At 41.5% G+C, this 25889-nt stretch overlaps 1 protein-coding gene across 4 annotated transcripts in view; it reads left to right on the plus strand.

Annotated features, from left to right (window-relative positions):
- Positions 1-25889, plus strand: part of LOC126253247 (uncharacterized protein K02A2.6-like) — a 307108-nt gene that overhangs the window by 258684 nt on the left and 22535 nt on the right. For all 4 annotated transcript variants that reach the window (XM_049954445.1, XM_049954443.1, XM_049954442.1 and 1 more), the window contains one exon: positions 23147-25071. In XM_049954445.1, the coding sequence (XP_049810402.1) occupies positions 23194-25071 (1878 nt within the window). In that variant the 5' untranslated portion in view covers positions 23147-23193. The remainder of the gene's footprint in view (positions 1-23146; positions 25072-25889) is intronic.

Consider the following 25889-nt stretch of genomic DNA (forward strand, 5'->3'; position numbering starts at 1 on the left):
TGGCGATTAGATCGACGCCACCGAGTCCGTTGACGGTCTGATGTTAGGTTACAAGAATCAGCGATTATCAAGATTGTTCCTCTCTAATTCGAGTACATTTGGTGTGGGGAGCTATTGGATATGACAGCAGAACTGATTAAATAATTATTAAAGGGAGACTGGATGCTCGCTAGTATGTGGTAAGAATGGAGGGCTTGTGTGAAATTTGGAAGGTAGGAGATGAGGTACTGGCGAAAGTAAAGCTGTGAGGACTGGTCGTGGATCATACTTGGGTAGCCCAGTCGAGAAAGCACTTGGCCGCGACAGTCAAAGGACCCGAATTCGAATCTTTTCCGGTATACAGTTTTAATTTGCTAGAAAGTTTCAGGGGAAACCCTATTGCATTACTCTTTAGGACCAGGGTATCTCTAGAACCGCGCGACCGCTACGGTCGCAGGCTCGAATCCTGCCTCGGGCATGGATGTGTGTGATGTCCTTAGGTTAATTATGTTTAAGTAGTTCTAAGTTCTAGGGGACTGATGACCTCAGAAGTTAAGTCCCATAGTTCTCAGAGCCATTTGAACCAGGATATCAAGTGGCATATTCGAGGAGGATAATGCAAGACATCACACAGCAGTTCACTCCACGAACGTGGTGTGAACCGCTGTGTACGTATCCTACAGTGACCTACCTGGTCCCGCCCATGTGTCACACCTTGAGTATGTTTGGGATGGTGTGGGAAGATGTGTAGTTTTGTACTGGCCTCCAGCCAACGGTCTTTGTGAATTGAACGCAGTATTCGTTCATGTATGGCAAGAAATTCGTCAGGATTATATTCGGAGGCTGTTTGCTTCCATTCCATAACGAGTGCAAGATTGTATTTGTGCCTATTGGGGTCGCACTGGTGGTGGTGGTAATCAGTTACGAATGGAATGAAATTTCAGTAATTTAATTCCGTTATGCTACTAACATCTCCACAATGTTTGATATAAGTACTGGGCAGGTGCTTCATGGCGTAACACTTTCCAGTTCCGTCAATGTGTGGGTAACAGCAGTATCGAGAAAGGGATGTAAACACAGAAAATATCATTTGGGCTGGGGAGAGGCACCCGATTAACCGATAAATCTTGCCACGTGTGAAGTTATTCCTGGTGTTGTAGCAACGTAGTCAGAGCTCACGTTTCGCTGTTAACCCGACGGCATCGACGATATACACCATCATGCGCCGTAGGCTACTAAACTGTAGTATTTTGTAAACGAATGACCGTCAACATTCGGTACAGAGTATCCTTATCCATTACGGAGCCTATTGGCAGCAATCCTATTCTGAGAGACTCGATGCTGTCTGTTCACGTGCCTGGTTAGTCCAGACGGATGAGCTTGCATAACTAGTTATCGAACCCAAGTTGAGTCAGCGGCTGGTGGCGGCCGCACTGTTCTTCGCTCTGAGGACAAGCGACGTCAGCAAAGCAAGAGGCTCACTCTCAACGACGCCATTTCTTTGTGCAATTAGCATGCTCTGCGTCACGTCACTGAGCGCGGTCGTATCAAAACAAGCGACAGTTCATTCTCACGCTCACCTAGGTTTGATTAACTTGGGCATTACAGTCAGCTGCAGCTGAGTGTTCTGCCAATTGAAATTATGAGAGTATCAGGAGGAAATTTTACGACGTACTTGACTCTCTTGATAAAAACATGCGGTCACAATAGGTGGAATATTATTGAAATACCTGAACTTAGTTAAGATTTTTCGGGGCTGCCCCTAAACCACTGTAAGAAAGCCCGAAGTGGCTCCATGAGAAAATCTAAACTAGATTCTTCCCAAAATGTCAAAAAAAAAATCAAAGGTAGTCTGCTACTTTTGTCAGATGAGATAACAAAACAACCATCGTCAATTGGCTGTATGAAGGATAAAACAGCAGTTATGCAATAAGAGCACGTCCCAGACTATTTATGAATGATAGGTGTTGAAAGAGCTATAGCATAATTGGTGGCATAGTTTATGATTTCATTCAAACCACAATATTTCGCCCATGTAGAATTCTGTAGTAAATTCCGGCTGAAATATTCAATTTTTACAGACTTTGTCTCTTCAAAAGCGTTAGTCAGCATTTCTAATGAGTCAATTGCATGTACCATTTCTGCAAACCATAGATCCGAAAAAAAAAATATTCCTTGTCTGGTAGAAGTCTTAAGACAGAATTTTATCATACTGTGACTAGGGTGGCTCTGCGACATAGTCTCAGTGACGAGCTGAACAGAAAATGATTAATTTTCTGCCCTTTCTGCTTAAGACATAAACCTTTCGTGCTGGAAAGCGGCACCTTCAAGTTGCAGATAAATATTGTCATAAAGATATTGTTTAACCAACACAATCTTGGCCAGCGAGCTCAGTTTCTACCGATCGCGCAATGAGGAAAAGAAAATGAATAAAAAGCTAGACGAAGACAAACCCTCTGTTTTTCCCATTTCTTGTACTAGCCACTAGACATATACAACTGCTCGATTTACCATATTGCTCAACTTAGGACGGTGTTTCTATATAAATGAAATGCTACAGTTTTGATCTTTAGTCCCTTTACTAACAGATACACTTTGTCAAAAGTCAATTTCAAGGTGAAGATGAATTTGGAGTCACAGAATAATTTCAGAAATTATTAAGTAGCCATTATGTTGCTTTTTATCTTCTCATTAATGGTGCAGATGTTTGATATAAAAGAATTTTTTTAATGTCGCGAATAAGCAAATATTATTGCAGATGTGATTAATGTAGGCACCATACGCAAATGCTACAATGAAAGAAATTCGTATAATCAGGAGAAGCTGAAAAGGAAGGCCATTACCTCTGAAAGAATCCACCTAAAGGATCTCCAGCAAAGGAAACGAACCAGACGCGGCGTTTTTGTCACACACACACACTAAGCTTTTACAAAGGTGATAGTCGTGATACATATTGACGAACAAACTTCAAACGATCTAGGGAGAAAAGCCCAATTTACTGATCACTATGATAGGCTTAATCCCAGGTCTTTTCAAACTGTTGAAATTACTCCCGTGGCTTAATCCCAGGTCTTTTCAAACTGTTGAAATTACTCCCGTGACATACTGTTGGATTATTTTTCTCTGATAAAGGTTTTCAAGTTATGCGTAGATTTCCGTCATGCATCGGCGGTTTTCACAAATATTACTGTGTATACTTAATCCGCTGGTATGTTAAAGTGACTTGAGTAATAAACCTTACGACACCATCCTTTTTTGCATACGTAGCCGTATTTAGAAGATGGAAATTGCTTTCTATCATCAACGAGCAAACGAGCCGGCTTCTGACAGAGGTGCTACTATTTCTTAGCCATGAATTAAGTAGAAAGCGTAATTTGCTTAAACAGCCTTCGTAATTATCACCGAAAAAAGATTAGAAGGTCAAGTGCTGGGACTGCTTTTATAATATTGATATCAAGTCTTATTAGTTGTCACATTCGGTCGGAAAAAAGCTCGGATCTCGTTGAATCAGAGCAACGACTCTTGGGAAACGTTTTCGAGGACCTGTGATCAATAGAGGGTGGACGTGGAGGTGGCGCAGTGGCAAGGCGCTGGACTCGTATTCCAGAGAACGGCGATTCAAATACTCATCTGGCCAGCAACATTTAGGTTTTCCATGATTTTACTGAACGCCAGGATGGTTCCTTTGAAATGTCACGACCTATTTCCTTTCTTATCCTTCCTCATTCCGAGATTGTGATTATTTCTAATGAACTCGTCGTCGACGGGAATCAAACCATGATCTTTTTCGCTTGCATGATCGAACTGTATTTTGAAATCCGCGTATTAGTGCGTATTGTTCCACGCGAAGGTAAACTTTTTTCCATCTTAGATTCCGTTTTACAATTGCGTACGTGACCCAGCTTTGTTCTACCCAGTTCGAATCTCAGCAGTGTACACAGTATTCACCATCTACAAGGAGAAAAGAGAGGTAGATTCGCATAGTTTGATACATCATACTGGATTAAATCCCAAATTACTGTGCATTGTCTACAGATTATTTATTTATCCGGCTCAAAGGGGGCGGGGGGTATAAGTGCCTTAGATGTACAATCGTCCGTTACAAAGTTTGAAACTACGCCACTTCCAAACAGGACTGTGTACCAGACCAGAATTCGCAACTTTTACATCCCCGGTTAGTCCTTCCCGAACCGATTGAAGCTTAAGAGAGTAGTCGCGAGATCGCTCAGATGGCCCTATTAATAAATCTTTATGCGTGAATGGCAAATATACAGGTCAGATCATGGACGTGCACACTGTATGTGAGAAGGTTTCATTATAATGTTTGTCACTGTTGAAGTGTTAAACTTTCAGTTTAGAGGTTGAAGAACATCGGTATATATTCCTCTCATGACGTTGTCGAACTCTGCAGCGTTTAGAATCCTCGACTCTCTCGGAAGGGTGAAAAAAAGCGCTACTGAGCAAGAAAAGCAGTGGTAGTAGTAGTAGTCGTCAGACTTTCACCATACGACGGCCAGCTAGGAACGGCTTCATCCGCTGGCGATAGCTTTTTGGTGTTCACATCGCTTTCACGCAGACAGCGTTGTTATACTCACTCGGCAATTCTAGTTGTCCCATCAATTTTTTTTTTGTGCCAGTCTTTTTGCAAACATTATTTCTTCCCTTTTCCACGTAATACGTCCCAGAAATATATCTTACGTGACTCATCTTAATTTGTCACACGCTATTTGAAAAGTTGATAAGGAGCCTTTCCTGGTACTATTTTAAAAATTCCGTGTACTTTTGTGCTCCAAATGAGTAACTGTTTAGAAATTGATTTCTCCATGCCAGGTCAATGTATGATGGGAACAAATTTCTTTTGCCAAAGTAAACACTCTTTATCGATGGTAATTTGTTGTCTTTGTTAAATAACTCATACAACTGCCTAAACCAAACGGACGTTGAAGCAGAGCTTTTCTCGTACAATTCACTATTAACGGTAATAGAACAAGTTCATGAACAGAACAAAACAAACTTGAACCAATGGCACATTTGTACCAAGTGTAAGAAAGTGGCACATTACACGGAAAGCTACGGAAAGCAATCATCCTCATCAGTGTATATAAATTACATACCGGTCATTAAGTTCCTTGTATGATTTTTCGTCTTTTATGCCTTTCTCTAACCCCCCTCCCACAGCACTTCGACCCTTCTCAGAAATTACATGTTCACACCAGTTCACAGACAATTAGAAAGCGCGATTGTAACCAGACCATGATGCTGATCTGCTGCCTTTGTCTACACAACATGCCTTTATCTGCTTTTAGTCATTGAAAGCGGACAAAAATAGTGTTCAACCTCAGGTTTCACCCTATAGCACTGATTATTCTCTATATCCAAATAGTGTTACGATCCCAGATACAACATGAAACTTGAATCGCCGTGCTTGAATGAAGTATGTTAGAATAATTGTAAACGCACTTTTTTGCATTTTTTTGATGTATACGACAGTGATTAACAAAGTGAACAGACTTTATATCATGCAGGAACGCTGCGCGAATGCAGATAGTATGTAAGCGGATATCCGCAATAACAACTACTTTGCAGGTAAACCCAAGCTCTGATACGGATACCCGCAATATTTATTACATTTGGTTAAATGATAAAGAAGAGTGTCAGTGTTATGACTTTCATCTATTTCAGTGAAATGTTATTATCAACAATAATTTTCATTGTTTTAAGTCACTCTTATTACCATTTGGGAAGGTGTGTGTTACTATATAGGCTTTAATCCTCAGTGTAGAGGGGTGTTAGTGGTTTTTCGTTTGGTTACACTTTAATTCTGTTTCCGGCGTACAAGAAGCTGGCTTACGTCTTGACTCGTTCATGTTCCTTTTGAAGTCGCAGAGGTCACTTACACCAGTTACCGAAAGCTACCACAAACCTACATGAAGTGTGTTCTAGATTGTACTCTTGACTTTATAGTGTGACACCTGTTTTTGTGTCACATTCATGAGAAATGAAGTTGAGTTTAAATCAATGGTACTGTACAAGTTCCCCTTAAGTATTATTACTAGTATGCAGAACAAAGCTTACTACTTCTGAGAAGCGTAGCAAATTAATACGACTTAACATGGCGAATTAACGTCCATTTGATAAGTCAACAACATGAGTAACTTTATACAGTTTCCAGCGAGTGACGACAGTTTGTAACACAACTTCTTCAGAGCTCCAGCGTACGGAACGCGTTGAAAAAATCAGTTTGCAAAATTTTTAATATCTGTGAATGGGGGGATAAGGGAAATGCGGATGCAGATATCATTTCTCTTATATGCACAGACGCCTACAAATAGCCATTTGTTTTGCCAGCGCGTAGTGTGAGTGTAAGCGGAAGATTCAGAGCAAGTAGCAGGCTGAATGGGAGCGAGGCGGCGATCAATGAGAAGGAAGTGGGCAGACAAATGGCGTAGGAGGCGACGCGGTCGATGCGTTGCGGCTGGGAGTGCTGTTCGCGCCGTCGCTTCTGTCCGGCGTAGGGTTGGCGGTTATCGCTGGAACGGCACGTTTTTGGTTATATATTTTTTTCAACTCCACTTTAACCGGACTGAAAAAACCTACTCAAAATAACCCTTTTCTGAAATAACCAACTTTCAGTTTTTTATTCCTATCACTGTATTCCCTGTAATAATATCAGAAATCGAAAAAGATTGAAAAATTTTGATTCCCTTAGTTTCAAGATACAGAGAATCGAAATATTAAATTGGCAAATAAAATACAATTTAGTCCGTCCACCATTCGCTGCTTTTCACGAAAAGTGAAAAAAAAACACCAATATTCTCCTGTTGACTGCGCTCAAAAATCATTTGTCTCTGGGATCACACTTCTATTCGGACATAAAGGATGAAAACTGAGGATGAAGAATTCTGTTTTTCGTGCTAATTTGTCTGTTTTCAAGGACTAAAAGCAGATAAAGGCCTGTTGTGTAGACACAGCGAGCAAATCTGCCTCTTTCTATTTTTATCGTAAACTATGAATGAACTGTTAAGTTTTCTCGTTATATTATGTCGTAGGTTTGTTGTGGCTCCTACCGTTTTTAATCTTTTAAAGCAAATGGAGTATTGTACTTCACTGACACCGTGCTTCGTTAAGTACTGTGTGACACACGAATAACCGCCCCCGAGCACAGACTGCTCGCCAGTTAAACACGCCCGCCACGGGCAGATACAACAAATGGATAAACATGTAATAATTAGATAGTAAAGAAATCACAAGTAAGCTAATGCAAAGGTCACAACAGCTTCTAAACAGTAGGTGCCAATTGGCGGGCGGTTGTGAGCAGTCTAGTACTCGGGGGGTCGGGTTTTCGTGCGTCACCGTGTACTTCCAAGCAAGGGATGGTGCCATTCTGCAATACAGGTGATGTCTGACGACGTCGGTGAGGAACTACCATATAGACCAGATGGGGCAATGCATGCATACGCATACCATCTAGACCATGCCACATGTTAACAGGTACATTTTTATCTGGGTGGCGAGGCTGTACAAATTCTTTTGCCATGTGCTTATTTCTCTTTTTTGTCAGCATTGTTGTTAAAATAGCACTGATCGCTTTTCCCCATTTCCTGTAATAACGAAATATTTCAAAGCATTGCAGATTTTACGAATAAAAATTACTCGTTCATTTAAAAACGAAAAATTTTAGCACTGCTGCTATGCCTAATTGACACTTCGGTTTTTTATCCGGTTTTAGTAAAAAATAAAAACACCTTTTATGATAGAGACCAAACAAATACCGAAAACTGCCGGTTATTCAGAATAAAAATACCGATTAACCGGCCCCCTTTTTTCCCAGCTCTAGTTCGGCGGGGCTGTCTTTTTCCCGCACCTGTTCTGCCTCACAGTTCCTTCTTTACGCGTTTCCTCGCCAGCGCTGCGTCATCAGTGGTGGCGGGAAGCGGGCCGACTAGTTTTTCTTTGGCAGAAACAGTTCTCTCGTTGACCGCGAGCACTGGATTGCAGAAGCAGTTTTCTGGCCGACAGTATCTTCCATATTTAACTGTCTTAACTACCACGTTTATGTGCGCGAGGTCTCTACCCGGTGTTGATCCTGTTTGCTGTTACCTTCATTTCTCAGACAGATTGCAAATATGTTTTATTTTAGTTTCCATATGCATAGCCATGCGTAGAGATGGTCATAAGAAAACCTACAGTAGTAAATAATTTTATTTCGACATGAATACGTTCAAATCCTTTCATTTTTCAAACTGACTTCGTGAATGCCGTAATTACAAGGGTCATCTATAAAGGAAACTTCCAGTATGCCTAAAAGATTGGGGAGTGATGAATTGCATAAGGCGAGGGTCGGTTGTATGAGAGTTTCGGACTTGACTGTCGTATTTAATAGTAAAAAAGTTGGAACACTTTGATCGCTTGTGTAGCTGCAAAAAATTCGTATTGTGATTCTCCCCAATACTGCCAAGACAAGTGTGTGATAAAGTTTTCGAATGAACATAAAAACAACGCGACCGTAATTCATGTCGAGAGGATGGGTAGGAATTCAGGAGCAAAGCAGCTGCGGCATTGTTAAAGTAGGCAGGTTTCCGAAGTTTTAAAAATGCCCGTAATGAGGCATCAGTGGCGACTTTGTGTGTCGGAGACGACAGTGCATTTGGGAGAAGTGTCCTCAACGATTACGGCACTTGCAACCAAATAATGAAATATAACACCGTGTAACAGTTAAATGGCAAATACTTATCTTCGTTTGTCGGCGATCTCTGATGCTGGGTAGCTGTAGGCGATCTCTGATGCTGAGTAGCTGTAAAAGAATTTTGAGAGTTTCTGCTCCGCCAAAGTTGGCTACAACTTCGGGGTTCTTGACAGTGTAGCTAATGATTTGGTAGTGTCAAGAGAAAATTCAGGAAATTTAGGTTGACACTATGTTCTCTTTCAGAATTACACATTTATTGCGCAAAACTGTCACAAAACTAGCTCACAAAAGTCTGTCGGAAAACTGAGCCCCCGATGACTGATACGCCACTGCTTATTATATTTCTAACAACCACTGCTTATGCCATCCACTGTTAGAAACAGAAAATTATGGATTACAATCAAAAACTTGCTGGCGCACACTGACTGTCGTCATTGAATTACGTATTAATTTGTTCCTCTCACATTGCAACAATGTTTACTCGGCTTTTAGCTTTTTTGATATTCATCAAATATGTTTGATAACAGCCCTTTTTATTAAATTGGTTATATCATGAAGATTATTAATTGGAAAATGTCCCTAACATTTACAAGAGTTTATTCCATAAATTCTAACGGAAAGCTAGTTCCACTTCTTCTAAAAGGTATTCTGGAATTACCAAATGAGAATTGTTTATCGTTATGTTCAAGTATCAATTTGTAACAGTCTGACAAGCGCAAATATTTGTATGCTTCCTAAGGTCGAAACGAAATTAGTGTCGGAATATGAATTATCACAATAGATTGAGTTCTAAAATGATCAGATAAATGAAATAAGATTGTTGCAAAATCAATATTAGTCTATAAACGTGGCAACCTGACACACGATGTCAACACTTCATGCCCAACTTATCCCAACGATCATACACTACTCGTACTTGAAGAAGGTTCTTGTCGAAATGGTTTCGGGATTTTCAGAACCGAAGGAAATCTGAAAGATATCGATATTGACTGTTTTCTAGTCGCTGTGAACTTTGAGGCAGTGGATGTGCCACACAGAGTTAACTGTAGCGAGATGTTGTGTGTAATTGACCTTGAAATCATGTTATCTGTGGAATTGACGGACGCATTATGTGCAGTTTGCTAGATAAAGGTAGCAGACGGAAAGCGGTCAGTCCTGGTCATCATCATTGTATCAATTGAACTATTCCTGTCAGTCACCTCGCTGAGAATCACCTTGGGATGCGCGTATAGTAATATGGAGCGATGTGCAGGAAGATGTTTGAGCATCAGTTTTACAGTACTTGCCTTGTTCCCACTGACTTTCATCCTTTCTTGAACTTTGAGAAATTCCCGGCCGATCAACGTTTTCACAATGGCGAAAAAGTGCTGACGATATCACTCATTAGTTCCAGTGTGAAACAGAAATGTTACGAGAATACGAAAATTGCCCTCCACCCCCGTCTTTTTTAATCGCCTTTACTCCGGTGCAAAATATTTTCCGTGGTAGCTTAACGGTTTCCATGTTTGTTCTGACAGAAGTTTATATGATGACAACAATTAGTTTTTCGCTCATTTCGTCCCACATCACGCATTGATAATTCACGTAGGAATCTTTGTTCAATCTAATGAACCTTTGTTAATTTACATGGTCCTATTGAAGATACCTTTGCCGGTCCTATTGAAGATACCTTTGCCGATGTGAAAACCTACTTAACCCAGTTAGTAACGTACAGTTTAATGTAGAATCCGTACTCCATTTTACGTGTTTTTCCTCAACCACATAGTATTGTAAAACACTGTTAGCAACCTCAGTAGTGAGTGACCAGTACATCCATAGAATGTGCTAGATATTTCCAACTCTGCTTAGCGTTCAGTTTCAAAAGGATCTCCGCGTAATCGACTGGAATATGGAGTAATGCTGGCAGCAACTCGTTCGTTCTTCAGAGAAGAATTCCCCGTTGTTACTTGTGATATTACTTAAAAGTCGATGTTTGTGTATGTTTCTTACGTCGCTACCATTCGATCGACAGCGTCGTCTTTGCTGTAATCAGTGGAATACGGATTTCGTTTTATCATTACTTCCAAACTTCGATATATTTCACATTAATACAGAGCAACTAAGTGATAAAAGCTTATAGATAGCGTTATCATCTCCAGTAGTCCTGTATTGCTGCTGTTGACTCCCCTTATCGCGAAATGTAAAGTAGAACATCATCAGCGCTGTCCACATGTCTTTAAGGACATTTGAATTTGTATGTACGTCAGTCTACACGAGGAATGTTTTTCTTTCCAGTATGATACGGTAATATGCATTGGGAATATCATCATGAAAATATCTGCCCCAAATTTCAGTTAGAGTGCACTTCGATAACATTGTTTGCTTGTTTCCATTGCGTGTGATTCATAACAACTGCCTTAATCAGGTCCAGTTTCTCGAATGATAACGTTCATTACATGGTAGCTATAGGACCTGGCTGTCTTATGCAAGTACTCACGCACATTTAGACAATTTACCGGCGTACAGGTGTTTTATGCAACCTTCCGCCCTTACGCTGTACTGCAGCTATTTTCATCGTTCGTTCTAGCACAAGAGCTTTAGCTGAAATAAAATCTTGCGGATTCTAATATAGGGGTTCAATAGGCATGAAACGGAGTGACTGGTCTATTGACGAGACGAGCATTTCATTGCTCAAACACACAACATTTTTCAGATTATGACATAGGTGTCGAATTTAATCTTTGCTTCAACGGCGCTCTCCACATTACCATCAGAATTAAGTTCGTGCTTGTAATGTTTTGTCTCTTTCGTTAACAGCAACCGTCAAACATACACTAGCGCGGAACATTGCTGTTTACGTCCGGTTTCTAGTCGATACACGCATCAGTTTCAACGAAATGAAGGCTATCGAGCATTTGGTCAGGAAGCGCAAACTGTGACGTAATCTGGTTACTCAGTGGTTGCATATCCGTGTCTTCTCTGCTTGCTGCTGTTACAAATAATATTTTCGCCTTAACAAATGCAGATTATTAGCTTCGTCCTGACTATAAGAAGGTGGGTGGATGGGAGGGGGGAGGGACGCCCCACTTCTTAATCAGTTCAGTGATATCGGCTTGCTCTATAATCACAAGCTTTTAACAAGAGCAGAACAACAAGAGACTGTACTCGATAAACAATGTGCTGGGAGACAACATGCATACCGCGAACGGTTTTTCGTTTTGTGTTTTGAACTCTGAAGATGGTTAGAACTAGAATGCTCTTCAGGTTGCAGCTTTTGTCGTTAAGAATCAGCATGAGCACAACTTGTCAAAAGGCGATTATCTCGCGATGGCGCCTAAGTCCCACGACCTTGGCAATTTGCGTGGGAGGCGTACTAAATACAGTCTTAATCTGTCGTCACTGTCAACAAGGTTGGATGGTCTCTCAGTTTGTGTGGGCGCTGTACTGCTTGCCGTTAATGCCACCCGACTGTGCATGGGATAAAATGAAATTTTCACGTAAATTTGTGTGGTGCATGGCGTCGAGAACAGTTCAAAAACTTTTGTGTTCTGGGACAGAGTAAGGTGGTATATTGGTAAACATACAAGATGGCTATCATTAAGAGGTGATTTCAGATGCCGATCTGGTTATCCTCCATTTGAGTTTTCAGAACTATTTAGGTATATACCTGAATAGTTTCTTCAGCGTGACCATTACTGTTCTCTTTCTGATTGCTTGTCCAGCGGAGCTTGTGCTCCATTCCTCACGATCTTATTGTTGAGATGTTAACGCTCGTCACTAACAGCAAAATAGAAATAAGGTGAAATGCAAACAGCTTTCATTTGTTACTATGGACGACGTTTTTATGGATAAGAAACCTTGAGAGTAAAACATTAATTACTTCTGCATTCATGTCCATCGCTAAGTAAGTCTTGCTTACATCGGCGGTAAGTGCCTCAGGCACAATAGACAGGGTGATTCTGCTGCCCCTAGCGACGTCCCTAAATCGCTCCAGGCAAATGCCGGGACGGTTCCTTTGAAAGGGCACGGCCAACTTCCTTCCCCGTCCTTCCCTAATTCTATGAGACCGATGACCTCGCTGTTTGGTCTCTTCCCCCAAACAACCCAATCCTCAGCTGCCCCTACCGATGTCGCTTTATGCAACTCGCAATGTTATACCTCGCCTCAAGAACCACACACGAAATTTTCATTTTCTGTCGTTCGCTACGCGCAAACAGTTAGTCCTACAGAAAAAATGAACAGGACATTTCTGTCGGAATGTTAATGTAGTAAATTTTGTACTGGAATACGTTTTCGCTAGAGGCAGTAGTTTTCGAGTTATTCAATAAAAACAAAAGTGACCTTCAGACGCACCCCCACCCCCACACTCAGCCCTCACCGGTCAGGATTTCTAATATGTTGTTCATGGCACTCCCTCCTACCACTCTACAATATTTGCGATTGTACGAATTATTTCTCACTTTCGACCTTTTTGGTTTTTTAGCCAACAGTTTTGTGAATTTTAACAGCGTAAAATAAACGATTACAACGTTGCGTTCGTCAGGCTTCTGACTACGAAACTACAGTGCTTGTAAGGCTTAAGTTCGGATAGAATTGTCAGCGTAAATTATCCTACCGTAACATTTACAAAAGTCGATTTTCTTTCATTAGCTTAACGGCCACGTTTAAATTAATAAAGTTAACGAAGTAGCCAACTGTGCTTGTTACGTAATATGCCAAACAACACAGACCAAGCCGGCCAGTGTGGCCGAACGGTTCTAGGCGCTTCAGTCTGGAACCGCGCTGCTGCTACGGTCGCAGGTTCGACTCGTGCCTCGGGCATGGATGTGTGTGATGTCCTTAGGTTAGTTAGGTTTAAGTAGTTCTAAGTTCTAGGGGACTGATGACCTCAGATGTTAAGTCCCATAGTGCTCAGAGCCAACACAGACCAAAAAAGGTCAAAAACCGAAAACCGTGTAGTCGGAAATTTTTGTACGGTGGTAGTAGAGAATGCCACGAAAAACATACTAGAAATCGTGACGGATGAGGGATGACTGTGGTGGTGGAGATGCGTTTGAAGTTCACTTTCATACGTTTTTCTTGAATAACTCGAAAACGAATCTCAGTACAAAATTTAATCACATCAAATTCCCTACAAAAAGGTCCTGTTCGTTTTTCCTGTAGGACTAATAGGTTGGGTGTAGCGAGAGAGAGACTATGAAAGTCTCGCGCCTGGTTTTTGAAGGCCAGAAATAACATAGCAGGTTGCATAACACGACATCGGCAGGGGCAGCTAAATCACCCTGTATACAGCTATATCAGTATGCAGCAAGCCACGTTATAATGTGTAACGGAGGTCACTTCGTGTACCGCTGTCGCTTCACCTTCTATCCAGTCAAAGTCACGAATGATGCGTTGGAAAGACAACTCTTGATATGCCTCCATATGAGCACTAATTGAGCACATTATGTCTTCACGGTTTTTTGCGGGATGTATTTAGGAGATAGAATATGTTAGTTGGCTGTTGAACAAACGTACGCTCTCGGAATTTTAACAGTATACCACACTGCGATGCACAGCCTCACTCTTGTAGCTGTTGCTACTGGAAATAGATGAATATCCGTCTAACGCTTTCGCGCGTACTGAACGAACCTGTAGCAAAACGCGCTGCTGCTCTTCGTATCTTCTCACTTTTTCACTGCTAATGTTGTCGGGGAAGGGTCCCTGACTGAGGCGCAGTGCTCAGGTACGAAGGTTTTGTAAGCTACTTCCTTCGTGGGTGAAACACACTTCCTGAAGATTCTTTCAAAGAATCTGACTGTTATCTGTCTTACCTACGGTTAGTTTTATGTTGTCGTTCATTTAAAATTGCTCCGTAGGGATACTTCCGTATGTTTATGTACTTCTAGCAGCAGTTTATGGTAAAATAAAGGGTACCTAGCGACTGGAAAGAAGCGTAGGTGATTTCCATTTTCAAGAAGGGCCGTAGGACAGATACACATAATTGTAGGCGAACATCGTTGACGTCAGTTTGTTGTAGAATTATGGAATATGGCTTACCCTCGTGTATTATAACGTTATTGGAGAAAGAAAATCTCCTGTATAAAAATTATTATTGATTCCGCAAACAGAGACCTTGCAAAACTCGGTTTTGTCTGTACGTCCATGAAATCCACAGCGCTGTAGACAACGGCGCTCATGTTGACTTCAGGAAGGCATTTGACACCGCCTCGCATTGCTGGTTAGTGAAAAAAAATGCGAGCTTATCGAGTATTGGACCAGATTGCGACTGGATTCAAGACTTCCTTGCAGATAGAACTCAACACGTCGCTCTTAAAGGAACAAAATCGACAGATGTAAATGTAATTGCCAGAGCGCCCCAAGGAAGTGTGATAGGGCAGTTATTGTGTACAGTGTACATAAATGATCTAGTAGAAAGCGTCGGAAGGTCTTTAAGACTGTTCGCAGATGATGCGATTGTGTATAAGAAAGTAGCAATGCCAGAAGACTATCGGTGTGCAGAATGACTTGCAGAGGATTGATGAATGATGCAGGCTCTGGCAGTTCACCCTGAACGTGAATAAATGTAACATACTCCGCATACATAGGAAAAGAAATCAGCTACTGAACAACTACACTGTTGATGACAAACTGCTTGAAACAGTGACTTATAAGGCTCTTGTGTGACCATAGGATCCTTTCCAGGTATGATTTGTGGAAGGTATAGAGAAGACCCATTGAAGAGCGGCGCGATTCGTCACGGGATCGTTTAGTAGGTTACAGAGGTCCTCAACAACCAGTGACAGAAAAGCGAGGTGTTACGCATCAGGAACAGTCTAAGCACATTACTTCCGAGGCCTACCTACAATATAATTCATCCTACGCGCCGTTCGAGAGTGGAGCAGGGTACGGGAGGTCGGTCAGTGGCTTCAGGAGTACCCTCCACCACACACCGTTAGGTGGCTTGCGGAGTATGATGTTGATGTAGACGCCTGTTTCCAGAGATTGTTAGGAAATCATGCAACCAAACAATTACAGGCCATTCCACATATTTATGCGTAGTATATTACATTTGCGTATGTTGAGGGTGAACTATTACTAGCGTTGATGCTCTGCAGGTCTTTCTGCATTTCGATACAATTTTCTAGCGTTGTGACTTCACTCTATAGGGCGTCATCCGTCAACGGTGGAACGTTAGCGGCGTTACCAATTATATGTGTTGTAAACATTAATAGTCCAATAACGTTCCCTTGGGATATTCCTGTATCCATGAAAATATCTCTCCGTTAAGTTCGACGTGTCGTTTCTGTTTGTGAGAAACAGTTCAGTTCAGTCACAATGCTGGTCAGATAATGAGTTCAGTATGCAATACTGCTGAACTGTATCGAACGCCTTCCGGAAGTCAAGCAACACGGCATCAACCTGGGAGCCGTTATCTTCCTGGGTCTCGCGGACGAACAGGTTTCACAATATCGTTATTTGCGGAATCAATGTTAGATTCCTAAAGATGAGTTTCCAGGTCACGCCCCGTGAAACCTGTGCGACGGGTTGCGCCAAGTCCAGGCAGTAACCGCGCACTGCATATCGAAGATTTCTGCAACTATGATCGTTGGCCGAGAAAGTAGCTGTTGGACGGGGAGCAGCGGTACGCGGAGTAATATGGGACGGCCACGCCCTGTCGTTTGCGTCATGCGCCAGTTGCCCCGCGGGCACCACAAACCTGTTACCTTGCCAGTGCGGGTGCCGGCTTTTGCACTATTTCTTTCACCACTGCGGACTACCGTTGTCAAGAGAAATGTACCAGGAATCTACTGTCTAACTGTGCCCCCTCTGTACAATATAGTTACTATTTGTGATTTTCCATTTCACTAAAACTTATGAGCGGGTCTCTTTAGTCTTAAAGTGGCGTCATTGCCACGCAAAGCGGGTGTCCTGGGTTATAGTCCCACATCGTGCATGGGAGTTGGTTTCAAATGTGTCGTTACTGTGTGTGACTGTGCATAGACGAAAACCAGTGGCAGAAATGCGTATGCATGCGTGCTTAAGATACATGATACAATTGGGAAAAATAGAAAATCAGTCGTAGTAAGTTTACGGTGCATAACGAGTATATCAAAGAAATGGATGAAATCTCAACAATAGTGTTGGCTAGATGGCAGATCATAAGTGGTTCAACAACAACAACAACAATAATAATAATAATAATAATAATAATAATAACCGTGAGTCTTTTATTTTTAACCTTAGCTGACAAAACCGGCATTACCCGGGTATTCATTTTACCAGTTTTCTATTAAAAACGGAAAAAAATGAAGTGTAATAAGCCGGACAGTTCCTGTACGCAGGCGCAGCTGTTTCGAGTATCTGCAACGCGATTTTGTAGACGTTCTATGGCAACGCTTCTTCATAACTGTATAGACAGCTATTGTTTTCGCCTACAGCCGTTTGCGCTTCGCAGTTGAAAGCTGTCAGAAGCGCTGCCCTATGTCCAAAATCGACTCGACTGAAGGAGTGCCTTAGTAGTAAAGAATTGATCTATTAAAACTCCATGCATGGCGTGGAATGTTTTCACGTATCTTAGTGTTTATGATGTATCTCCCGAACTGTGGTTTAGTCGAGCTACACCTAATTCTGTTAAGGCTCTTGTGGCGTTTGTATTTTGTTGGCGTATTTGTCTCACAGAATTGAAATTGAGACATGATAGCAAAATATGTAATACGTTCCTTCAACTGTAAACATTTCTAGAATTTACACGAAAAACAGCTGAAAATAATAGAGCAGTGGCGAAACATTTTCGGGAAATAGACACAGTATTGTGACTTCAGACTGTCTCCTCGAACTGAACTTATCTGCCTTTGTGGCAAATCGTAAAAATTAGAGTAGAATAGAGTTAAAAGTGGTCTAGTACTTCAATACTCTCCAGTCAACTGAATGTCTCAATAAACAGTAGAAAATTCTAGTCGTATATTGCACATTAATACTGCAAACCAAACATGGTGGCACAGTGGTTAATAGATTGAACGTACAACAAGAAAGAGTAGATCTTAAATTTCTTCCTGGTTATTATGATGGACGGTGTGGCGGGGAGAACGGCCGCGTCTGGCCCCTACAGTGCTGACACCGTAAACTGCACTTCACACTTCGGCGAAAGCAGATTACGTACGGAAGTAAAAATCGCTGAAATGCTTTTCGTGAATGAAATTGAAATCGTCATACGTGTTGACATGTTTAATAATGATCCTAGCTCCAGCAATTACGCGCACTTACCGTAAGGAAAGGAAGCTGTGCTAAATACAGTTAAGTGCTCCACAGTACTGCAGCTAGCTGATCTTGACCGCAGCCAAAAACTAATGACTACCGGCTGAAGCCGTCCGACTTTTACCGACTTCTACCAGTTCAGGCACTAGGAAGCTGCTAACTAAAATTTAACGTACTGTATGATGATTGCTATTTTGCCAAAACGGATAAAGCGAAACCTGGGACGATTCGTCTAACGAGGCAGTTACCAGTTCACTTCTCGATTCGTCTTTACTGAGCTACCGTGCCGTTTTTTACCAGAACTATACATATGTTATTGGGCAGAAAAATGAAGGAAATTGATTATGGGCGATCGAGAGAGAGAGAGAGAGAGAGAGAGAGAGAGAGAGAGAGCGCGCGAGCGATCGCGCTATTGCTACCTACCGGAGCTTACCGCATGACAAGCCTTTGGTGTGAAAGTAACGGCCTTGCCTCCAGACTCCCTCGTCGTATGGTCTCAAGGACCTCGAGCGACCGTTCGCCGACTTCTTGCAGCGGAAAAGTGGAGCTGCTTGCCTGTCGTTTTATGTCGTAACTGTTACTGGACTGGGCGTGGTTCCTGGAGTCACAGCTGACCTCCAACTAAGCAACGGGCGCTGGCATAGTTCAAAATGCGGTAGCTGGTAGGCATGGCGTGAATATTATTGCGACCCCTATTTTACTTCAACACTTGATGCGAGTCGCATGTTGAGCTTAGACGCCAGCACTGTCCTTGTGATTAGTTGAAGACTGACAGGTCCACAGATTTTCTTATCCTGTCCTTAGCTACATAGCTTCAAAAGCTATGGGAGTATACTCAATATTAAGGATATGTTCCAAATAAAAAAAAAAATCATGCAAAAACAGCAGCATTGCGAACGCAAACTCAGCATTGTTCGAAGTCATCAAGAATCAAATTGAGAATGTCCGTACATCACGGCTTGGAATTAAAGAGGAAACAAAGTGATTTTGCAGGATAAATCGTACGAGACATTAATTCAGGTGTATAGTCACTTGACAATTCATGTCAATAACCGAAACTGTGAAGAAACTATACCCCACGAAGAAAGAAAGCTATAGAACAGTGACTTGATGAGGCTGTTAGAGAATAATGGACCATTTGCAACACTTGAATGAAATGATGCAATGGAATAATGAATATGAAGTCAAATTATTTTCAAGAGCCCTGGATGAATTTCTCATATTCATATACTATGAATTGAAGGACGAATATTAATTAATGGGCTGTAGCTGAACCACCTTCGGTTTGCAGATGATGATTTACTGTTCACAGCAAGCACAGATAAACTCTAGCAACGAATTGAGGAACTTAACACAGTAGGTTCAAAAATATGAATACAAATCGGGTATAAAAAGACGAAAAAATTAAGATAGGTACATCTAAAAGAAAATAGAAAAAAATAAACGGTGAATTCATAAATAGTTGATGAGATTTTGTATTTATGGCAATTGAAGACAATGACTGGATTAATGGGAAAAGAGTAAAAACAAACTGTAGAGCTTGTAGTATCATGAGCTGTTTTTTAGTATACTAAGCTGAGTTTACCATTATGTCTAAAGAAAGGAAAGTTTATAACAGGTATGTTTATAAGTTTTGACTCGTGCCAGTGAGATGCGACTTTAAAAGTAGAAACCTTTACTCAATGAGAAATGGGGGGATTATGTTTGGGATTACTAGGAAAAACAGGAAAACAAATGGATAAGAGAACAGGTTGCAGTGAAACATATAATTATGACTGTAATGAAACAGAAATGGAGGGGATACTACATACACTGTGTGATCAAAAGTATCCGGACACCCCCAAAAACATAAGTTTTTCGTATTAGGTGCATTGTGCTGCCACCTATTGCCAGGTACTCCATATCAGCGACCTCAATAGTCATTAGACATTGTGAGAGAGCAGAATGGGCCGTTCCTTGGAACTCACAGACTTCGAATGTGGTCGGGTGATTACATGTCACTTGAGTCATACGTCTGTACGCAAGATTTCCACACTCTTAAACATCCCTAGATCCACTATTTCCGATGTGATAGTGAAGTGGAAACATGAAGGGTCACATACAGAAAAAAAACGCGCACAGGCCGAACTCGTCTGCTGACTGTCAGAGACTGCCGACAGTTGAACAGGGTCGTAATGTGTAAGAGGCAGACATCTAACCATTCCGTCACACAGGAATTCCAAACTTCATCAGGATCCAGTGCAAGTACTATGACAGTTAGGCGGGAGGTGAGAAAACTTGGATTTCATGGTTGAGTAGCTGCTCATAAGCCACACATCACGCTGGTAAATGCCGAACGACGCCTTGCTTGGTGTAAGGAGCGCAAACATTGGACGATTGAATAGTGGAAAAACGTTGTGTGGAGTGACGAATTACAGTACACAATGTGGCGATGTGATGGCAGGGTGTGGGTATGGTGAATGCCCGCTGAACATCATCTGCCAGAGTGTGTAGTGCCAACAGTAAAATTCGGAGGTGGTGGTGTTATGGTGTGGTCGTGTTTTTCATGGAGAGGACTTGCACCCCTTGTTGTTTTGTGCGGCATTATCGCAACACAGGCCTACATTGATGTTTTAAGCACCTTATTGCTTCCCACTGTTGAAGAGCAATTCGGGGATGGCGATTGCATCTTTCAACACGATCAACATGTGTTCATAATGCACGGCCTGGCTTAATGGTGACATAAGGGTGGGCCAACACCGTATTGAATTCCAGCATTACTGATGGAGGGCGCCACGAACTTGTAATTCATTTTCAGCCAAATGTCCGGATACTTTTGATCACATAGTGTATATCCAGGTGAATGGATATTAGATGGTCCAAAGAAATTCATTGCTTTATGTAGAGAGGAAAAGACTTGAGAGACAGCGTAATTGAAGGTGCAGTTTGGCTTCATACAGCTGAAACACTGTGTGGAAACGTCAAGAGGAGGCCTCTACCCAGCAATGGGTGTCAGATGGCTGGTGGTGGTGGTAGTGGTGGTGGTCATATAGTATAAAAGTATCATCTAATTTGATGATCAAAAAGTTTGTTGTAATGTAGTGTTCATCACAAGCATAATTAATTTTTGTTGCACTAATGCCAGAACATTACTTATCATAGGTCTGCACTAATTGTTTGTGTTTTGATGCCTTTTGCATCTGGTGCATCAATTATTCATGTAGTTTCATGCATCATATCTAACAAACACCAGGTACAAGGATTGTCATAACTGATTCCCAGCAAATTGTCGTGACTCAGATGCATGTTCGCAGAATTTCGACCACTTCAGATAGCTGGGCCATGATGATTTATTTTTTTTATAACACCTCTGCTCACATTTAATTGATACTTTTTAAAAAAGTTTTAGAGGCGAATGTGAGAATCTTTTGTTTAATTGAAACCCACATAAAATGAGAGTATGAAGCAGCCACTGACAGGAAAACCCTTGACTTGCGAGGTTGCAAGTTCAGTCTGTAGTAAGACTCATTTGAAACTGTTGTGTTAACAATTATGACAGGAAAAATATTAGCTGCTAATGACTGCATCATGAGGACACCAGAAAATATGTTTCTGGGAGGTGTAGAGACCAAACTTCTGTATGATGTATGTATGGCACTTTGCAAAATGGACATTGTCATCATTCAAGAAATGTTCAAAACAAACATTAACCTGCACTGTGAACACTGAATGAAAAATGACATGCCACAATGACCACAGAGGTTCACACCATCATGATCAAAGGTAAACTGAACTCCTTGAGAGTTTCAAATCATGCAGGACATTCAGTTAGGTCTGCTGTTACAGGATCCGTATAGAATCATTAACAGGGTGATGGTAACTGATGGAATGTGATGGCATGCAACTGAACATGAAACAGTTTGTCATGGAGCTTACCTTGAAACTGGCTAACCTGTAAGGCGTAGCTGCAGATAGTCTGATAATATGTTTTATAGCGTGAAAAAAAAAAAAAAAAAAAAAAACAAACATTGAGAGGTGGAATTTGTCCAGCAGTTCTATGTGGTGTGAATTACAGTGTCGCACACTTTGCAGAAGTGCTTTAAAGGACTATGATTTTTATAAGCAGACTAGGAATGAAGGTACTTTGATCAACTCTTGGTCAAAGCAGTGCTCATACCATAGTTATAGCTCTCTTGTGCCCATTATCCCACTCTTGCTTGCTGTGACGTGTCGTGGCTGCACTTGTAAGATCATGCATATGAGAAAGAAATGTAGGGGGGCAGTGCACCTCCAATTTCTCATAGCACAATAAATAATGTTCCAGCCAATTTACCATCCACAGTTGGTGTTAAGGCACTGATGTTAGTTGATCTTTGTACAACTGTCTTGGTACTTCTAATTTCCAGAGTTCCTTTCATATGCAATTCCTCTTCTAATCACAGTTGGTCAGAGTTGAAAACAAATTCCTTACCGTATGATGTGATTAGTTTGTTTATCTCGTCTACAAATTTTCGGCCAATTCCGCAGTTTGCTGTGCATTGTCAAGTTGACACTTTGTTTGGAATTTCTTTATGTTAAGTTTTTCAATTCTGTAGCACTGTTGGAAGATATGCAACCATTGCTTCCTTTCCTGAAAATATTTCATCTAAGAGTTCTTTCTCACTCTGCAAAAGTGGGTTACTTTCTGACAAAATGTCAATGTCAGCAAATGTTGTTGTAGATATAATGCAATATTTGCATTGTTTATTGTTGCCATTTATGTGTTTTGTATCAACACCATTAGCACTGTAACACGGTTGTGAGTTGCTCATAGACTACGCAGTTCTATTACACTCCATCGCCTCATGCTGTGCTCACATTTGGATACCTCCAGTCTTGCCCCTGTTGGCATTAGCAGCCAATATTGTGGTTGCATGACAGTATATGGGACGTCAAATGCCATAAACATCATTGGCCTTTTGCGAGCTTGCACTTAAGGGATTCCTTGTGAGGCTTTAAGATGTCTTTTTGAATAGTTTAGTCAGGAGTCTACACAACAAATGTGACGTCCAAAGTGATCTGGTCATGTAAGGAAATACCTATGTCCATAAATTTATCTAGGACTCAGCATAGGACTAAATTATCTGTGATACTATTAGTTTTAGCTTATTCATAGACTTGGATGGCTGTAAAATGTATCAAATGAATAAGCAGTCAGATTAAAAGGAAACTGAATCTACTTTAATTATCATGTGTGCTTACTTGCTATTATGTCATTGTAATTATAGCTATTTGTTTCCATTGCAGGTTCATCGTTGACATTTGCACCGTGGTGTCAGTCGTGGAAGTGAATAATGGCACCCACATCATGTCGCCACACTTTGATCTGGTCTCTGCCAACAGTTGCCCTTTTGCTCACTTTCCTCTGGTACAAAAGCAGAAGAGGATCATCGCGAAGTGACCCAGGGGGGACGGCTAAAGGGACTCGAAAAGCCAAGAAGCAGGAAGAGAGAACCAAAAATCGCACATCGAGTTTGCTGGCTGAGGATAGTAAGAAAACAGTGAAGGAGGACATTTGTTCCACAAGTAAAGAACAAACAGTAATCAGAAAAGGTTCATCCACAACAGGAACAGTGGGTCTTGAGTTGGGACTTCCAGAAGAACAACAAAGTGAAATTAATTTTGCTGCAAAAGTTATCGAGAAGCCATCTGTTGAAAATACTGTACCTCCCAGTGGAACGAACTTTTCCACTGACTCCAGTGAAATTACCTCGGTAGGAAAAAGCTCTCATGATTTAATAGTTGGAAAGTGTGATAACAGTGCTGATAATAAAAACTCGCTAATAGAGCTATCAGATACATCCAAACCAAGTTGTGTTATTAATATTACTAGTGACAGTAGGCTCAGTGCTGAAGAAAATAGTGGTAACATAGAAGGATTGTTAGTGCACTGTGATCCAAAAGAATCAAACTTTGAAGTAAAAACGAACTGCGAGGGTGCTGTACTGCAAAGGGAAAGCTCTGAAATTGCTGTGCCGACGGAAATAGACTCTGCAATAGCTTTTCCACCGGAAAGTGACACACGAATTAGTGGACAATTGGAATCAGCTGCTGAGAGTGTTATCTCTGATCCGAAGGAAATAACCTGTGAAATAAGTAATTTACAGGAATCACTGAATGAACCAGGTCTTGGGATAAATATCCCCACAGACGTACATACTGAGGTAGCTGTCCCCAAAGAAACAATCCTCGAGGTTCCTCCCGAAGACGAAACAATTTACGAAGTAGCTCTCCAAAAAGAAACGATTTACGAAGTAACTGTCGAAAAAGAAACAAACTCGGAGGCATCTGCCTCAGAGGAAAATAATCCCGACATTACTGTGTTGCAGGAAACGGTCTCTGGGGTTACTGTTCCAAAGAACACAATATTTGAAGTACCAGCTTCACAGGAAATAAACTCTGACATAATTGTTGCACAGGAAACGGACTGTGAGTTAGGTGCTGCTCAAGAAATAAACTCTGACGTAGTTGTTGCACAGGAAACGGAAACGGTCTGCGAGTTAGTTGCTAACCAAGAGGCTGACTTTGATGTAACTGTCCCACAGGAAGAGGACTCCAAAGTCATCATCCCACAGGAAACACACTTTGAGGTAACAGTCTCTCAAGTCTGTCTTCCTGGAAACACCATTGGTGATACCTATCATTCTGACACTTTCAAAAGTGAGGAGAATAACCTGAGTATTGGTAGTCAGTGTTCTGATTGTAGCCGTGTGTCGTATTCAAACACATTTGCTACAAGCAGTGAAGAAGTGATTTCTGCCGCTGAGTGCAACAGTGCTGAGGACTTGCCCAGCAGTAATCTTACAGACAGACACATTGAAGAAGACACTATGCCAGAACCTGTAATAGAGGACTGGACATTAGAGAAAAGCTCTGATATTCAGGCAGAGCCAACTTCTGAAACACAGAAGAAAGATACAGATCAAACCTGTGGAGAAGATAACGAGTGTTCTCAAAACAAAGATTCAGCATCTGCACAGTCAGCCAGAATGCAGACACCTCCACCTGTAAAACAAGTATCGGATGAGGCGGACACTGCAGCAACAGGCAGTAGCTGTGGTCTTGAAGGCAAGCTGGCTGCACTGGAGCTGGGAAAGGGTCGCGATTCAGCCAATCATAGCCCTGCAGAGGTTATGCTTGCCAGTCCATCGGCATCTAGCTACTCAGATGAGGTTAGTTACAATAGCTATATGCTGCATGGGAACATAATTGGTATTCTTCTTGCTAGTTGTCATCATTGGTATTTATAATTTTAAAGTGTCATTTGTATCTTTGCATTACCAAATGGATTACTATGTTAAGTCTCGGCTACAAATGAAACAATAGTGCTCATAAGTGCTGGCCGGTGTGGCCGAGCGGTTCTAGGTGCTTCAGTCTGGAACCGCGCGACCGCTATGGTCACAGGTTCGAATCCTGCCTCGGTCATGAATGTGTGTCATGTTCTTAGGTTAGTTGCGTTTAAGTAGTTCTAAGTTCTAGGGGACTGATGACATCAATTATTAAGTCCCATAATGCTCAGAGCCATTTTTGCTCTTAAGTTTTTTGACATGTGTATTGTAAATTTTAAGACTATCGATAATACTTTGCGAAACTGCTTTGGCATTCTTAGGTATCCAACATATCATCACCTCCTTTCCTTTTAACTTGTTGCAGCCACCTCCTTTTCTTTTAACTTGTTGCAGGATGTTGTTTCAACATAATGGTTTATTAGCATCCTTCAGTATTATAACCCATTATGTGTCTGAACAACAGATTCCTGCAGCACTGGATTGGAAGGGGAAGCCAATGCCATTCATGGCTCTCTCTCTCTCTCTCTCTCTCTCTCTCTCTCTCTCTCTCTCTCTCTCTCTCTCTCTCTGTGTTTTTTTGTGTGTGTGTGTGTGGGGGGGGGGGGGGGCGTGCGTATCCAATTCAAGGAGTACATTTCTTTCTTTCAACTAGACTGATGCTGTATCTTTTCTCTGTACGTTTGTTCAGATTTACAGGTGTG

Source organism: Schistocerca nitens, chromosome 4 (assembly GCF_023898315.1).
Source record: "Schistocerca nitens isolate TAMUIC-IGC-003100 chromosome 4, iqSchNite1.1, whole genome shotgun sequence".
Lineage (NCBI taxonomy): Eukaryota > Metazoa > Arthropoda > Insecta > Orthoptera > Acrididae > Schistocerca > Schistocerca nitens.